The sequence below is a fragment of the Thunnus albacares genome, chromosome 9 (genome assembly GCF_914725855.1).
Source record: "Thunnus albacares chromosome 9, fThuAlb1.1, whole genome shotgun sequence".
Classification (NCBI taxonomy): domain Eukaryota; kingdom Metazoa; phylum Chordata; class Actinopteri; order Scombriformes; family Scombridae; genus Thunnus; species Thunnus albacares.
Window position 1 is genome coordinate 16,120,486 of NC_058114.1, and position 16,701 is coordinate 16,137,186.

The window sequence follows — 16,701 nt, forward strand, 5'->3', positions numbered from 1 at the left end:
TGAGGGTCGATAAACAACGTGAGGAGAAGACATTCCTGTCTTTGACCTGAGCATTTACACACCTGGGACAATGAGAGAGAAGAATGTCTACAAGCTTCGGATGGAATGTGTTCTCATCAAAAACATAAACAAAAGACGAGCACGTTGGATTTAATTAATTTAGATGATTGGCAGATTTGGCCTGGAGGAGTTAGAAGAAATGTTGGGCAGAAAAAGAAAAAAAAAAAACCCTCCATAAATTTGTTGCCATTCAGTGTCCAAGAAAAACAAAGCAAACTGTACATTTTATTCAAGGAGGAAGACATGTGGTGGTTTATGTAAGGACCACTTGCTGTGTTAACCTCAACATGGGCCTTCCCTGCAGACTGCAGCAGTGCACACACACACACACACACACACACACATGAACTCCCGCCCCTCCAGCAAAGACTCCAGGACCACAAGGCAGCACATTCCAGCTCTGGACACCTCCGGCCTGGAGGCCAGTGCCTCTAAACCCAGACATCTGTGTCAGAGCCACCATCACGCTGTGACACGGCACAGTCAAGTTCTTTACTGGGGACTGGTTATCAAAACAGTCCTGTAACCACAAAGTTTTGCATTCCATACCAACTACAGCCGACTTTTCCACCAATCAGCTCGTCTCCTGTTTGACGCTGCGAGTTGCTCAGGAGAGAAAGAGGGGTCAGCTGAATGCCTTAAGTACTGTCAGGAGACTCAATGTGTGGCTCTATATGACATGAAGACACGTGCAGGAGCAAAGTGTGGTCTCTACCATCTCTCTGGGTTTATCACATGATGCTTTACAACATCAGAAAAATACAATGTGCTCTCCATTAGGTCCCAGATGCATCGGCACACGTCCCCGTCCCAAAGCATACAAACACTCCCTGTGGGGGGAGGCAGCTGAATAAATTAGACCTCAGTCTTCCAGTGATAACCCCCCCTCCCTCAATGAGTATGTTTCAAAACAATAGCTGGAGGGTGGGGGCTGCAACAACAGAGGAGAGCGCTCACTGACGACTCACTGTTGCTCAGAGATCTGCTTTTGCCTGGCTCCTTGATTTGAAAGCTGCAGTTCAGCTTCTACGCCAGATGAGGTCAGCAAAGACTCCGATTAGTTGACGGAGAGGCCTCAGGCAACAGCAGTTTAGTCGTGTCTTCCCTAAATGATCACAATGAATTCATTGTCATGTCAGAAATCAACCACAGGCCTCCATTTTATGAGGACATTTTATTAACCGGCTGAAAAAATAAGTGTTGTTTTAAAAGATTATTGCTCATTATTTTTTTTTATTAACGAGCCAAAATCATTCAAAAGTTACAGGAAATACTGCCACCGCAGCTCTGACCCCTGTGCTCACTGCCAGTTTCAGTTGTAAACTAGCAAGTGAAACTCACAAAACTATCATGCCACATGTAAATGTAAAATGGTTTGTAGAGGGTTCAGAGAACTGAAAGTGGCTTCTCTATTTGACTTGCTGAAAAGGTCAAAACAACTGCATGACTGCAAACAACCAAGCCGGCCCCTCAACACGCTGCTCAACTAATGATCACCCTCTCTGAAAACAAAGACTCCAGTATTTTTGCAAGAGGGCGTTCGTTCTCAACAGGGGACCTGGGAGCCCCTCATGTTTACCCATCTAGTTAGATAAATTAGATCATGGGAGCGGTCACATCCACTTTTCCATCAACTTCTGTGACAAAACAAGTTTGAACATCAACCAGTGGAGTCAATTAACACATTTAGTGGAGATTCATTTATTTTTTAGGAATATGTCTCAGTCAAGTATCATTATTTTGTTAGTAGACGCATGTTCTGATTGTTTTAAAGATGCCTTCCCTTGTTTTCAGAAAAAAGGTGTTTTTAATTGTTAGGGACAAGTCTGATTAGGGGTGCAACTATTTTCATGATTGTTTGATTATTTCCTTGATCAATCAGTTGGTCTATAAAATGTCAGCAAATAGTAATAAAATGTCTTTCATGGTGACATCTTCAAATGTATTGCTTTGTCAGACCAACAGTCAAAACCACAAAGATATTTCATTTACTATCATAGAAGTCCAGAAAAAACACCAAATATTCACATTCAATAAGCTGAAAACATTTTTTTTTTGGCAATTTTTGCTTAAATTACTTTTATTACATAATTCATTTATTAAATCAAATGATTTTCTGTCAACTGACTAAACAACAAATCGTTTCAGCCGTAAGTCTAATTACATCGCATCACAAGAGAAATTTCTTTTTTGTTGTTATAGACAAAATGTCAAAACCGAACACAAGTCAATTTGTATATTTTTTACAGTGTGATGTGGCCATCTAAAGACTGGCTGAAGAAATGTGAAGACTACTGCTTGCTGAGATCTTATCTTTTACTTGTATAGTAGGTGTGAGTAAAATGATAATTTGCATTGCAAGTTATGTGAAAATATAAACCTTTCCGAGGTAGAACCTACTGTACATACCATCAACATGCTTGTTGTTGTTCACAATTAACCTGAAACCTGAGAGTTACAAGGAAATGCACGAGGCACATTTGGTATTTGGTGATTAATGCTTTGAATTCCCCACAATTAAATTTGCATACTGAACTGAAATAGTCACAGAAAGAATCTTGACAACCTCTTCTGTCTTTATTGCACTATAGAGTCAAACAATGGTGACAATTACAGGATGCTGGGAAGTAATATGACTGTATTGTTGGACGTGTTGTCTACGTATTGGGTCAATGCTGACACAATAGAGACTAAACAACATAAGACAGACTTCAGGGACCCCTTGTCTGGAGATGAAGGTTTTATTTTTTCAGCACTAAATCAGAGTCATGAGTAGGTGTGTCTGCTGCCACCGAGCTTCCTCGTAAACAGGCTAAAAGGAACTGTCCCACTCGAACCCTTGCCTGTTGCATAATCTCCAGACATGCACATAAACAACGCCTTGCTCTGCATATGTCCCTACGTGACGTGCTCAAAGCCCACCAACCAACCTCCCCAGAGACACATACAGCAGACGTCTTGGTGGATGAACCGGATGGCAGGGAGCATGAGAAGAGATCAAGGCCCTCAGGGGCTTAATATATGATAAAATCTGAATTCTCAAGTCAGCGGATGAGCTTTATCCATCACTGTTAATTTAAATGGCTTTGCTATCTTAGCCTGTCTAGAGGCTAAATTAACTGCTGGCAGGAATGTTTGGTAATGTTAGCCAAGCCACCCCTCGGGCTCCTGAAGACGTGAAGTGATAAAGAGCCACAGTGGCCTTGTTCACACCTGGCATTAAGATGCTTCTTGGGTGATCCGATCACAAGTAGACAGCTCTAAGCACGTCAGTTCACACCTAACATTAGAATGCGTCTCCACTTGCGTCTCGAGTGACCACTTGTGATCAGATCTCACTTCCCCGCTCTATATGCAAATAAACACGTATATCATTTCTTATTTGCAAAGACCAAATGCGCTGCTATTTTTATCCAGCGGGAGGCAGAAATGCACTTCCCATGCCTTGTTTGCAAAGTTTGCAAAGACGTTGACGTTCAGGCAAAACTAAAACTATTTGGCCCTAACGGAAATCAGACAGCATGTTTCATGTGTACTCCATCCACAAGAATCCATTTTGCCTGTTTATTTTCGCTTGCATTTTTGTTGTGGCTTCTTCTTGTTGTTTCACACTTCAATATGACACTGTTGGCGTGGGAATGATTACATACTTCTGCTCACGCAGAGAACTTCAGTTGAGTAGGCGGTCCTTCAATGTGGCCCGGGACACATTTGCGTACACACTGCTAAAACAATGTGGCCATATGTGGCCCACCCAGATCACTAAGCAATCAGATCAGATCAGAACGCGTTCTCAAGGCGTCTTGGGTGCATTCACACCTGTACTTAGAACTGTCCACTTGTGATCCGATCACTCAAGACTCATGTTAATGCCAGGTGTGAACAGGGCCAGTGTAATGTGACCATCAAATGCCATATGTAAACACGGCAGGGTCCAGAGCATGGGGTCCACCAGCCTTAAATAATCACCAAATGCCAAAATGGTGTTCAACTAAAACCAGTCTTAAACTTACACTATGCACCTCTGTATCATATTTCACTACTTTTTCCTTTGCCTCCCCAGGTGATTTGGGCCTTTGCCACTTGTTTTGGCTTAATGTGGATTAAGACCCCACTGGAATGTGTTAAAAGTAATAGTGTTACTCCTGAAGCTTTAATGGGAAAATCCAGGCACCTCACTGTTAACGAGTGTCTGTATTCAGCAGAGCATTTATCACGGGATCAAGGACTTGGCCTCATTTGGGCTTCCTCTCTGAAGTAGAGGGTTTGGGTCAGCCTAATGTCATTAGGCACTATGCAGCAAAAACATCGGGCCTAACACGTCTCAGCCATTGCTCTCAACTCTGACTGGCTTTGGCAAAGCTTGAGCTTCATACATGACCTGACATTACAAAGTGGAGATACAACTTAGAAGTCATCTTAAAGTTTAGAAAATGGGTTTGTGAGCTGAGTCAACTGTTTGAATCCATGACCTGAGAGGGAAAATTGATTTAGAGATAAAATCTGAACTTGCCACCCTTTAGGGTGATAATTTTCATTATTGATTAATCTGCTAATTATTTCCTTCATTAATCGTTTTATCTATAAAATGCCTGGAAATAGTGAAAATGCCCATTCTAATTTCCTTGAGTAAAGGTTATCTTGTCCGAACAACAGACCAAAACCCAAAGATATTCAGTTTACTATCATGCACAACAAAGAAAAGAATTAAATCATATTTTAGAAGCCAAAGCAAAGCTGAGTTTTTGGCATATTTGCTTTTAAAATGAATAAAATTATATATATTATTATATTCGATCATCAAAATAATTTCTGATTAATTTTCTGTCAACTGATTAATCAACTAATTGACTAATCGTTGTAGCTTTACTACCCTTCCTTATCAACAATTATTCATGCGCCTATTAGTGAAGAGTCTGCCACTCTGCTGGTCCAGCAGGGATGTTTAATGGCGAACAGTAGACGTCTATGGTTATATTGGGTATCTCCTGGCTATGAATGCCTTTAACTGACGGAGTGTGAAGCAATACGTAGCTGAAAAGGGACCTGTGTGCTCAGCAAACCTTCCTGGATAAATAAAGGTCAAATGTCAGCAAAGTTTCCAAAGATAAAGTTGACAGGATGAAAATGGTGCCCCCATACAGTGCCCTCTTTGAGACATGAGGTCTGTTATGTAACCAGTTTAAATCTTTAATGGTTATGATCTCCATCCATCATCATCCTCCCTGCATCTAAAAGGCTTGTTAAGTTTAAGATCAGAGCTCTGCACAATGTCAAGTCATGTCATTTCCATCATGGCCTGCAGTTAGTGATTTCGCTGGAGGGTGGGAGTACCTCCTGTACAAGCGCTGAGTAATCCGTTCAAAATTATGTACTTACTTTTGTGTGTGCTTCTAAGAAGGACCTCGAAATTGAATTGGGTTGGGTCCTCTGAGGATATGCCCTGCAGCCTGTTAGCAATTACAAAATGTGTTTTTGTGTGTGTGTGTGTGTGTTTTCATTTGTATAGAGGGAATGTGATTTCAATTGAGTCTTTGCCAAGAAAAAAGGAGTATTTGGTAAAAATCCAAGTTTTATCAGATGTTAACTAAACCAGTGATACTGTACAAAAGAAACACCATTTTATAGGTGAGGACGGTTTATTTGATCAAATAAGCCAATAATGGAGTTCACTGGCAGGGTTCTTACATGTCAGCACATCAACAGTGAAACTGGTGCTTTCCCATGTGCCATAAACAGTGACCGCATACCTGGTCTGAATCAAATAACCCTTTGTGGCTGAGTGTTGCCCCACTGATCAGGTGTCCTAAATCAGAATATAAATCTGTCTTTGCTTTATTGTCCGTAATCATAAAGTTGATCACTGTGGACTGAGGGCAGTAAAAGGGCTGCTACTGCTTTACTTGGGACCAATCACCGTCTCACAATGATTCCATTCAGCTGGCCAACAGATCGCTTTCTGGAATGTTTACAAATGCAGAGTGTAACTTGTAATTTAGTTAGGCTAAAATAAATTCATCTGTCGCTTGTTGCAGTTGAAAGACGAGCTGTGAACGAGAGGACATTTAAGCCCAGCTGCAGCACATGTGGCGGTGTGAAGCTCAACAGCCAAGCATGTTTTGATGCCCACAACACAGCAGAAACTTACGCTAAGTTTCACCGCTGGTTGTGCAAAAAAAAGAAAAAAGCACAAGTGATTTGGGGGCACGCTGCCCAGTTGAGGTTTTACATTTTTCACAAAGCAATCATTTTCAGGAATGCTTCTTTTGTGCCCTCAAACTGTTTGCGAGCAATCCCCCTTCACCTCAAACAAGTCCAACCTTGCAGGAGAGTTGGCTGAGGACAAAGAGTGGTGGAATGAGGCGGCTCCCTCGGGTTTAACTACGGTTAATTGAAAAGTTTTGAATAAAGCTGTACTGTTAGTCACAGAGCCCGCAGGCAAACATAAGCTGGATGAGGAACAAACAGAAGTTCTAAATCTTTTGCCAACGCTGCACACTTGATCAACTGCTACTGTTGTTTTACGTAAACATTCACTTCCCATCAGGACCGCCTTGATTTGACGAAGAATACAGTCATATGGACGCTGGTACATCTCATGCTCGCAGCAGTGCGTTACACAAACACACATTGGATTTGACACATCTGTTTGTATCCACTTTGTTAAAGATTATGTGCCAACAGCTGTAGCAAATCATCGGAGTGTAGATAAACTAGCAGAATAGTCACATGCCAGCTTTCATGCAGAAATCTGTTCAAATCAAATATGGTTGTAACCAATTTCTTTGATCGTTACTGTGAAATAACTTGAAACAAAAACACAAACTGTACTTATCTCCTCAATTTAAACCACAATGGCACCGTAACATACATTAACATCATTTGCCTTAAAGCAGAATTTCTGTAAATGTTTTATTTTAAGTACTACCAAATATAAAATCTAGATACGAGAGCAGTTTTGTCACAGGGACAACGCACAGGCTGAGTAGATATTTCTTAATCAGTAATATTCTTGGCAAAATTGATCTGGGTGAATCCTCTAGCCAGAACACATTACACACAGTCCCATTGTGCTCACATTTGGCAGATAAGAGTAGAAGTAAAAAATCACTCTAATTTTCCTGCGGATGCCTGGGGACTCCATAAAGGATCCCTGTGTTCTGGGACTCAAACTGTGAATCACTGCCTTAGAAGTCTTTGCTCAGACGTTCTCACAGCACTTCTTGACATGACGAGCCAGCCAAATGTTCGACATAAAGGACTCCGATGCCACCTTAATTCCAATGCTTGTTTGCCAATGTTTGTTGGCAGCCAATTAAACATCCGTGGAAGAGAGTCAAGACCTCAAACAACCTCAGTGAGACAGCACATGGGAACAAAAAGTGGCAGTGACTAATGCAAGCCACTTATAAACCACGGATGGATATTTGCTTGAAGTCAAAGCCAACTGGCATTCATCTGTCTGAAGTTCAGACGTTACTCAACAGGTATTCACAGGTTTTAGAATCATTAACAATCCATTGATAATACAGCAAAACTTTTGTGAGGGTAAGAGACATATAATTAAGGCTTTACTCCACAACTATGCATGTTGGTATCACAAGCAAACTACAGAAAACAAATAATTATGTGGGTGCGCTCTATTTGTCAACTCAGACTAAAAGAGGATTTTTAAGGAACTGATTAATTAAGAAGCATAAAAATCAGTTATGAATGTGGGAACTATTAGGTAGTATTTGTACACTATGTGCAACAATTACCAGACTATTCCAGCTGTTCTATTATTTATTTTACCCACTTAGTCATTATATCCACATTACTGTTGATTATTTATCAAAAATCTTTGTGTAAATATTTTTGTGAAAGCACTAATAGTCATCCCTACAATATTGTTGCAATATTGATAGAAGTATTTGGTCAAAAATATTGTGGTATTTGATTCTGTCCATATCACTCAGCCTTAGTAGAAATGCTCCCTGCAGGTCAAAAGCCCACACTTCAACCTGCTCTGAACTCTTAATTTGCAACGTTTTTTTCTACATTCCAGACGAGATGGATGCTCATAAAAGGCCATCCATTCTGTAGCCTTTGCTGCTTAGGTTGTTGCTAAGTTTTTTCCATGTGTTGTTTGCATTGTCCGCTGTCATATTTCAGATTTCCAGTAGAGCCCCAAGATCTAAATACAGATCTGTAAATTAGGCTTGCCATGGTAGTCAGTGTTACTGGTGTTACACTGATTACATTGCTTGTCCACTGCCCATACCATAATTTGCTTTACATGCTTTTTTTTATAGAAATAAAACCCATTTCGTTCATTTTCGCGGATCAGCGCCTACATTCATCAAATAAAAAAACCTCTAATTTGTAAAATACTAAGCGCGTTATCAAATCTTAGTTAGATGATGGATGCTGCATTTATAATCGACATATATATCGTCTTGTAAAGTGTCTGGTGTAACCGGTAACACTGGTGTTGTCAAGAGTTTATTAATCTGTGGGAAAATTTTCCTACCGTGGCGTCCCTTTAAATGTTCATAATATGTCCCATTTAATTTTGTGTTGATTGTCCAACAGTTTCTCTCACTGTGGTGATGACTGCATGATGAATAAAGGAAAACACTTGACCAGGAAATGACCTGTAAGGTTACTTTAATTTAGCTGACAGTATTTCACACAAATAAACCCAACAGTCATGGCAGGTTAGTTACTAGTGCAGTCAGCTGTCTATTGATAACCCTGCTTAAAACATGTGAAATTAGTTATTTTCAGAGTCAATGATGCCAAGTCGGTAATCATCAGCTTCTCATCTGAGCATACAAATGACACACTTCAGAGAATATCACGTCATACAACGCAAACTCCGTCATGTTATCTCAATGTGATCTGCTATTTGCAATGCTAAAACCCCCTGGCATTAGACTGCACACGTCATAAAGGCCAGAGAAACCTGAGCACCGGATCCTCGTGACAGAACGTAGACACTCAAAGTGTCACAGAGCCCTGAAACGCAGCCAGGACGGAGTGTCACAAAAGCTACCCCCGACGCTTCTGATAGTGCCATGCTGTCTCTCCATGCATTGCACGCCGAAATTTCCAGCATGACAAGTCATTTAATTCAGCAGTTAGTCTCAAAATGCCATTTTCCCTTTCAACAGCAAGCAGAAAATCCACCAATTGAGTTAAATAAAGATTCGATTCATGAGAGTTTTTGAATGCACAAATAATTTCACAAGGATTGCTAATACTTACTCCTTTCATGTGATAATTTTTCAGTACATTCAGTTATTTCCTGCAGCCTTTTGCCCTAGCGACCGCAGAAATGTTTATGACACAAAATTTAAGACATAATGGGTACTTATTCTCTTTTTTGTCTTTGCTTTTTATTTAAATCATTTTTACTTCCTTTCAAACTGTTGTAGAAAAGACTATAATTATACTCAAACATTTTTGGAATAGAGCAACTATTGTATTGTAAGTGTGAAAAATGTATTGCGGGATTAAAGATTTTATGCAACTGTGGTCAGCAATCACATCTAAGTTTAAATTGCTACCAGCACGCTTATTATCTCTCAACTGTCGACCAAAAAGTGACATTGTCAAGATTCTTTTCATGTGATAGTGTTGTCTTCACACGTCGTAAGCGAAAGCTTATTGCTTGTTAGAAAAATGACACTTGAGGGTTGAAGGGGTGCAGAGTCTGGTTTAGCCAGCCACTCCAAGCCACACACACACACGTAAACACACCCGAGCTCATACCTATCGTTGACGGGCTTTGACCCTCGTAATCTGCTAGGCCGGAAAGCCTGGTAGAAAGCAGTGGATGGGTTCCTGCATTTTAATGGGGGAGGAAACAGAGACAGGAGAAACATGAGTAAAGGAAGAGAAACATGTACGCTGGGGAGAGAGAGAGAGACATGCTATGAGAAGGAAAGAGAGAATGTGAATGAGAGAGAGAGAGAGGACGATAGTGAACCACACACAGAGGTCCCAGGAAATGGTGATACAGACCAGACTGCCAAAGCTCTATTCAGAAATGACAAGATAAAGTAGAAAAAACAAGTGTATTATAAGCACATTTCCCATGTATTAAAACAGTCACATGTTAACTGACTGTAAGTGGTTTGAATTACTGCCAAACACGTTTTGTTGTTGGCTCCCTTTTCTCTGTCATTAACATATCAAAACATTGCTAACTGTAGAATGAATTTAACTTTTGTCTCCATTATTTCATAGTTCTGCTGTGACAATAACAAATGTCATAGTAGAGGATTATTTCTGACAGACCCATCAAGTATATTAAAAAAAATACAACAAAAATGTTTTAGACAAAGTCATTTAAACAAGAGTTTGTTTGGTATTAGAAGGATCAGTGTGTATTCTGCACAGCACAGGAGAGCAAACACACCGCTTGTCCTGTGGCCACTTTCTTCCTTAACTGGAAACCCAAAATGCTGAAACCGACTTTAAAGTGGATAAAGTGGATAAAGTGTCCTTATTATCTGTTTCATTCAAACCACCTTCTCTCCCTTTGCTCTTGTGCAGTCTAACGTTTAATAACACAATGAAAAGACCACTATGATATATATATATATACACATATACATTTTTTTAAAAAATATATATTTTTTTTTAGATAGAAAATGTTCTTAATTTCAGATCTAACTGTATAACACACACCAGTGCCATAAATTAATGGAGGACGAAGGCAAAAATGAACTGTGATTGAGGGGCCAAAATTGCCCCAAAGATTATTTTAGATAATTTTAGATTTACCAGTTTAGGCCAATATCCTAATCCTACATTAAGCCATCATTTTATTTTTATTCAATTAATTTAATTTCCTTTTCTGTCTCTAACACACACTCACACAAACAGCTCTGTTGTTCATGGTCCCTCACAAAAGCTCCAACTGTTACTGAAGAAAGCAACCCAAACCCTGGGCCGTCACCAACGCCACCCCCAGCAAATAAGACGGCAAAGAGAGTTGCTGCTTCTACAGTTGAAAAATGGAAAATAGACTGGCTTGGTATTGAAGAGGTGAATAAGATGACTCTCCACCTCTGTAAAGCAACCCAAACATAGCCTTGGACAGCTAAAAGCCAATCACGACTTTGTTAAAGGAAGCGAACGGTTTAAGAAGTATTCAGCTCATCGTCACCAAACAAGCAAGCATCATCAATTTGCTTATGGTAAGTAACATTAACACTAACGCTAGAGACTTTAAAATGTGTTTGGTCTGGCGTGTTAGCTAACATAAGTATTAGCAAGTTAGCAAGATAACGTTAATGTTACAGCCTACATGTGGGTCTTGCCTACTGGCGGGGTGATCAGTGCCGTTGACCAACGTTACTGAGCTCAATGCACTAAGTAGGGCTGAATGATTTTGAAAAAATATCTAATTGCAATTATTTTGACTGATATTGCAATATGATATGCAATATTAGAGGGTTATTCTCATTTTTATTGAAAAACATATAAAAATGATTATGGTGTGATTTTTGTGGGGATCTGTACCAAAGATCTTTTCTTAAGTCTTTAGAATATGATGTGCAGGCCAGGACATCTCTGCAGCACGAAAATATTTAATTTAAAATGGTAATTTGACACATATTTCGCCTCTAACTAATATTGCGCCTTCTGCAATTGGAAAACTGCAGTGGGCCATATTGCAATTTCGAGAAAATTTCGACGAGTTGTTCAACCCTAGCGCTGAAGTGAAGGAAGCTTCTTAGTCCCAAATCTAGAACATATTTTGCTGGATAGTCGAGTCTATAATGTTATGTCATCTATGCTCAAAAAGTCAGCAGGGCTAAATTTGGGGATGAAAAAGCATGCTACAAAAATTCAACTGAAGTTATTTCCAGAACTGCATCAATCAAGAAGGAATACTACACTCATTTTGGCTCGTTTGACAATACTTGTAGCTACTAGTCGATAATTTTGTGAAAAACTTGAGGCGGTGGCATGCAATGCATCAGACCTACAATGATGTTAGACTGGTTTTGACTTGTGTGGGAGGTCTGAATATGGCATTTCCCCCCCAGCATTTTTGGTAAATTTAATTAGAGCAAGCCCATTAAATATTGCTGCAATCATTATCTTATACTGCCACCTAGAGTTTCATACTGAGGGCTCTCCCTAAATAATAATAATAAATCTCAGTTGTTGAAAGGGAATCAGTCTGCATTGTTCTGCTTTTCATGTGCTTACTATTGTAGTTAGAAAATGTAAACAATTATTAGAAATGAAACGGTGTTTACTGATGTGGTTGTGGTTACAATGTGGTGATTACTGTAGGAATTTTAATCTGGGCTCATTTCACATTAAAAACTTAAAAGCAACTTTATGTACTAATTACTATTTTTTTAAAAGTGCCCCCAAAATTTTGTAAGTTCCCTGATTTTTTAGACAGTGGGGGCAAAAGTCGTCCCCCTCAAATATTTTTTAAATTTCCTACACTGACACACATGGACGTTTTTTTTTTTTTTTTAATCATGGAAGTGTGTGTAATGTTGTTGATCTTTATTAAACATCAAAGGTTTACACCGATCAGAGATAATTGCGACAGGAAGTTAATTTTATTTACCGTGACTCAGACTTCTTGTCCAGACGGACTTGTAGAACAGAAAGTGAACTTCAAACAGGGGCGTGTTTTCTGACACAGCGGCTAGAGGAGGTAGATAAAATTACAAGCCACATCTAATATTTATCAGCATTTGGGTAATTGCTAGCACATGGCGTTAATAATACACCAAGTTCATAATATAACCTGACTGCAAATCTCAGTCCTGGATATGTGAATTTAAAAACAGCATAAGAAGCTTGACTATAAGAATACAGATTCATTTATTTTCAAGTGAAAATGTAGGTATAGTCTTGGGTTGAAGAGGTTATTCTCTCTTTTGGTACCACATACTGTAAATTTTACATGTAAGATTTGTACCATTTGGTGGACAGTTTTAGTAAAAGTGTGTGATAGCAGAACTTTTTTGCATGTGTGGCTCTGTGTATTATGATGTGTTTCATTTCTGATATTTCCCCCGAACAGATCAGCCATTAATGATTTGATAGGCAAATTAAACAAATAAAATTTTTTCATTCATTTGCATAGACAATATATAAATAAATGTATGGACAGATTCCAGATTGCCATGTACTACGATACAAAGCAAGAAACGATTTTTAAAACTCCACAAAGACTTTCAGTAACACAAATTCTCACAAACAAATAAAAAACAAGGTAAGTTTACATCTGTAACATTTTACAAATTGGACAAGCGCAAGCCCCTGCCAGGTTGGACCGTTTCACTGCATTTGAGACCCTTGAGAACCAAAAAACAAAAGCAGGCGAGAGAAAAGAATTCATTTACGAAACTAGAAAAGCGGGGTTAACCATCCACTACAGTACTGTTGACTGTCAAACAGTGATTTACAGCCGAGTTTCCATATCTGAGCTCATGTCAGAGTTATCTTCACCACACCCCACAAACAGCAGCTCAAGACCTTCCAGTTTCCTCATGTGCTGGTGAGGTATTTAGCTGCTGCGAGTTTAAAGAACTCACAGACAACATACACACATCAGCTGTGAGCTCAGCCCTCTGAACAAGCCAAAATACCTGGTTTAGTTCATCAGGCAAAGATGTGACAGAGAAGCTGAGTGAAAGGGTGCAATTTAAAATCAAGGAAGTGCAGCCAGGGAAAAGTCAGGGAAATAGGGAGGTGTGGCATATCACCTTATCCAAATCACCAAGTAGTCCTGCATTTATAGGCCAACATACAACAGAAAGTGGTTTTGAGCAAAGTTTGAAACCATCAGGGAGATCACTAAAGTGGACTGGACAGTTGGAAGACAGTTGAGTGGAAAAGAAACAAACAGGTCTAATAAACCATTATAAATTGGCATGATTCACTTAATGTCTTTCAGAGGTTTAAATAAAAGGTTAGCATCATTCAAGTCTATCTTTTTTAGAATTTACTGTAATTTTTACTTTTTTTCTTGTAGGATTATTTTTGTGAGGAAAAGCTGAAACTGTCCTGTCAGAGACACACAAGAAAAAAGTCAGGAAGCAGTATCTTTTATAACTTATTAAGTCAAAATAAGCAAGCCATGCTTCCAAAATAAGATCGGGGGTAGGGAGGAAATCTGATTACTGACCAGCTGCATGTATACATGGATTTACAGTATGGATTTACTAGCATAACCTGGTGTCTGAGTAATCGGGTTTATTGAGTGCATGTAAACACACTGACATTAATAGAGTGTAATAAAATTGACCAAAACTCAGGAGAGACTCAGCAGCCAGACATTTCTCTGTTTACAAGCGGTTGAGATTGTCAATGAAATGAGAATAGCTGGTCCACCTTAAAAAGGTCAGTCCACCTTAAGTGAGTCTGGTCAGGTTAGGCTAACCCATTGTCGCTAACTTCGGGGCTAACCCCCTTCACTTTTCCAGCAGTTTGGGAAGCAACATATGAGGCGTTTTTTGGTCTTGAGAAGCTGCAGCATTTATTAACTGACACACTGTAGTCTGTACTGTACATTTACTGCCAGATTGACAACTTACTGCTAACGTTTTCCTTTGCTCCGCTCGCATTCACCTTCACTTTTCTGCCACTCGCTCTCTGCACTCACTCAACCACATACTCGTTACGCACAATGTACCTTTCAAGTCAATGTCCTTTGAAGAGTGAGGACAGGGAGGATTCTGGGATTTGATGCACTTGTAGATGACTCAAAACAATTCCACGATAACGTAGGGTGTTAAGTGAAAAGGTAAAATCATTAGTAGCCCATTGATATTAATGATCATCTGAAATTTTAAAAGCGGCGCTCATAACTCTGCATTGGTGGTGCAATGATTACAAGGGAAACGCTACAATTTGCAATATCAACAAATTTGGCCTAGTTGCGTGGTTGGAACTAGCGTTGTTGCTTGAGGCAAGTATTCCAACTGCTACAGTCAAATTAGCTCCTTGCTGTGTGAAAAGATAAGAGGAAGAATGTTGTCAGGTTGGTTGCAGGTTCATAAACATAGCTTCTTATCTGGTTGACCTACAGCCCCAAGTCAAACAAGCTAGAAAACGTGACAGGAAGTCTCATGCACGCCTCAGGCATTAATTTAGGAAGCTATTTTCTTGAATTTGGCTGTTGTGCACATGACTGCACTTGACCTTAAAGTGAGTTTCTGTCAATCAAATTTAGTTGGTTTTTGCATTAGCTACGAGAAAAGCCCTGCAGTGGTGCCTCCACTTCAGGCCACTGCTTGTCCACTGTTTGCGTGACTCCTGGAAGAGCATTAAAATCAGAGGGATGTTAGGTGAGAGTTCAAAGTCATTTCTGATCCTGCCAATCAAAATAAGGTTGCCTGGGTCTGTTTATCTGACTAAATAACAGAATAATTTTAACTGCTCTCTAAAATTATGTCTAAAGTGGTCCTATAGCAGCGCACAAACACTGCATAGGAAAGGGTGTTTATGACTTTAGCCACCTGCGCAGATATTAAATGTAGTCATTGTACTGTGAGATACTTTAGATAAAAGCACACTCAAACATTATGCTACGCTGACAAAGTGAGTATCGGCCCTGCAATAAGATGCAAAAAAAAAAAAAAAAAAAAAACAGGTCTCATGTTGGGCAAGATGCCTGAAACAAAGTCACAGCATACTGTCAGATGATAGAGACCGGTCCCTGGTCTCATGATGTGTGCTTGACAAGGGATTTAGAAGTCAAAACCTCTGTCAATAAAGAGGCTCTGTTAGTGTCACAGCCCTTAATCACACATACAGAGCCTGTCAACTCAGTATCCACGGTTTAGGGATATTACATAATTTGATTAGTAATGACTAAGTCCTTAGAGCAAAATAATGTCATTCAAAAACTATGTATTACATCTGATATAATCACAGTGACATGACTATAATGGTTTGATGTTCCTACTCCCTGCTGTGGAACAGGAACTTGTTAAAACAAGTATCCCCATAAAAATCCCTATGCTCTGACAGGTTAACAATCATGGCACAACATACGCAGGGTGAAGAATAGAGTATCAAGTGGGATTTTGCCTGTAAACCCTATTCAGTCTTTGAGCTGCCTCTGAATAGGGCTGCTGCAGGAACGACTGGGCCTGAATGAACAAATGCTCCCTCGGGTCACTTGAGGAAAGCTGCTGCTTCCAATGAAAGGCACAAAAATCGCTTTTTCTCCCTTTAAAATAACTTAAAAACAAGAGGTCTTGAGTCCGTATACTTGGAACAAGCCTATTGCAAACAGGTGCAGGTCCCTTGTTTTTCTGAGGTTGTTTTTCCTACATTGCCGGCTCTTTGATGCTCCCGCACGCACACAGAATCAAGCTGACTTAATCCATACACAGATACGACTATACGACCACTATATATGCTCTTCATACTGCACAAAACAAGTTTAATTTGCAGAGGTTTATGGTTGAAGCCCGACACAGGGGGAGGGTCAATAAGCTTTAAGGAGGAATGAGATGTGACCCTGCAGTTGGAGGAGTTCTTCTCATAACGCAGTGATTAGGAGATGCCGTGGGAGAGAGAGGAAGAGGCTCAATGGCAAACAGGGACGTGACCCTCTGCATGGGGCCAAGCCTGCAGCCATACCAGAGTTAGGCAAAGTCCCAG

At 39.8% G+C, this 16,701-nt stretch overlaps 1 protein-coding gene across 2 annotated transcripts in view; it reads right to left on the bottom strand.

Annotated features, from left to right (window-relative positions):
• tsc22d2 (TSC22 domain family 2) overlaps positions 1-16,701 on the bottom strand; it is a 39,862-nt gene that overhangs the window by 6,363 nt on the left and 16,798 nt on the right. The window contains exon 2 of one of the 2 annotated variants that reach the window (XM_044360901.1): positions 9,817-9,888. The exons of the other annotated variant lie outside the window; for it this stretch is intronic. Within the exon in view, the coding sequence (XP_044216836.1) occupies positions 9,817-9,888 (72 nt within the window). The remainder of the gene's footprint in view (positions 1-9,816; positions 9,889-16,701) is intronic. 2 annotated transcript variants of the gene reach the window in all.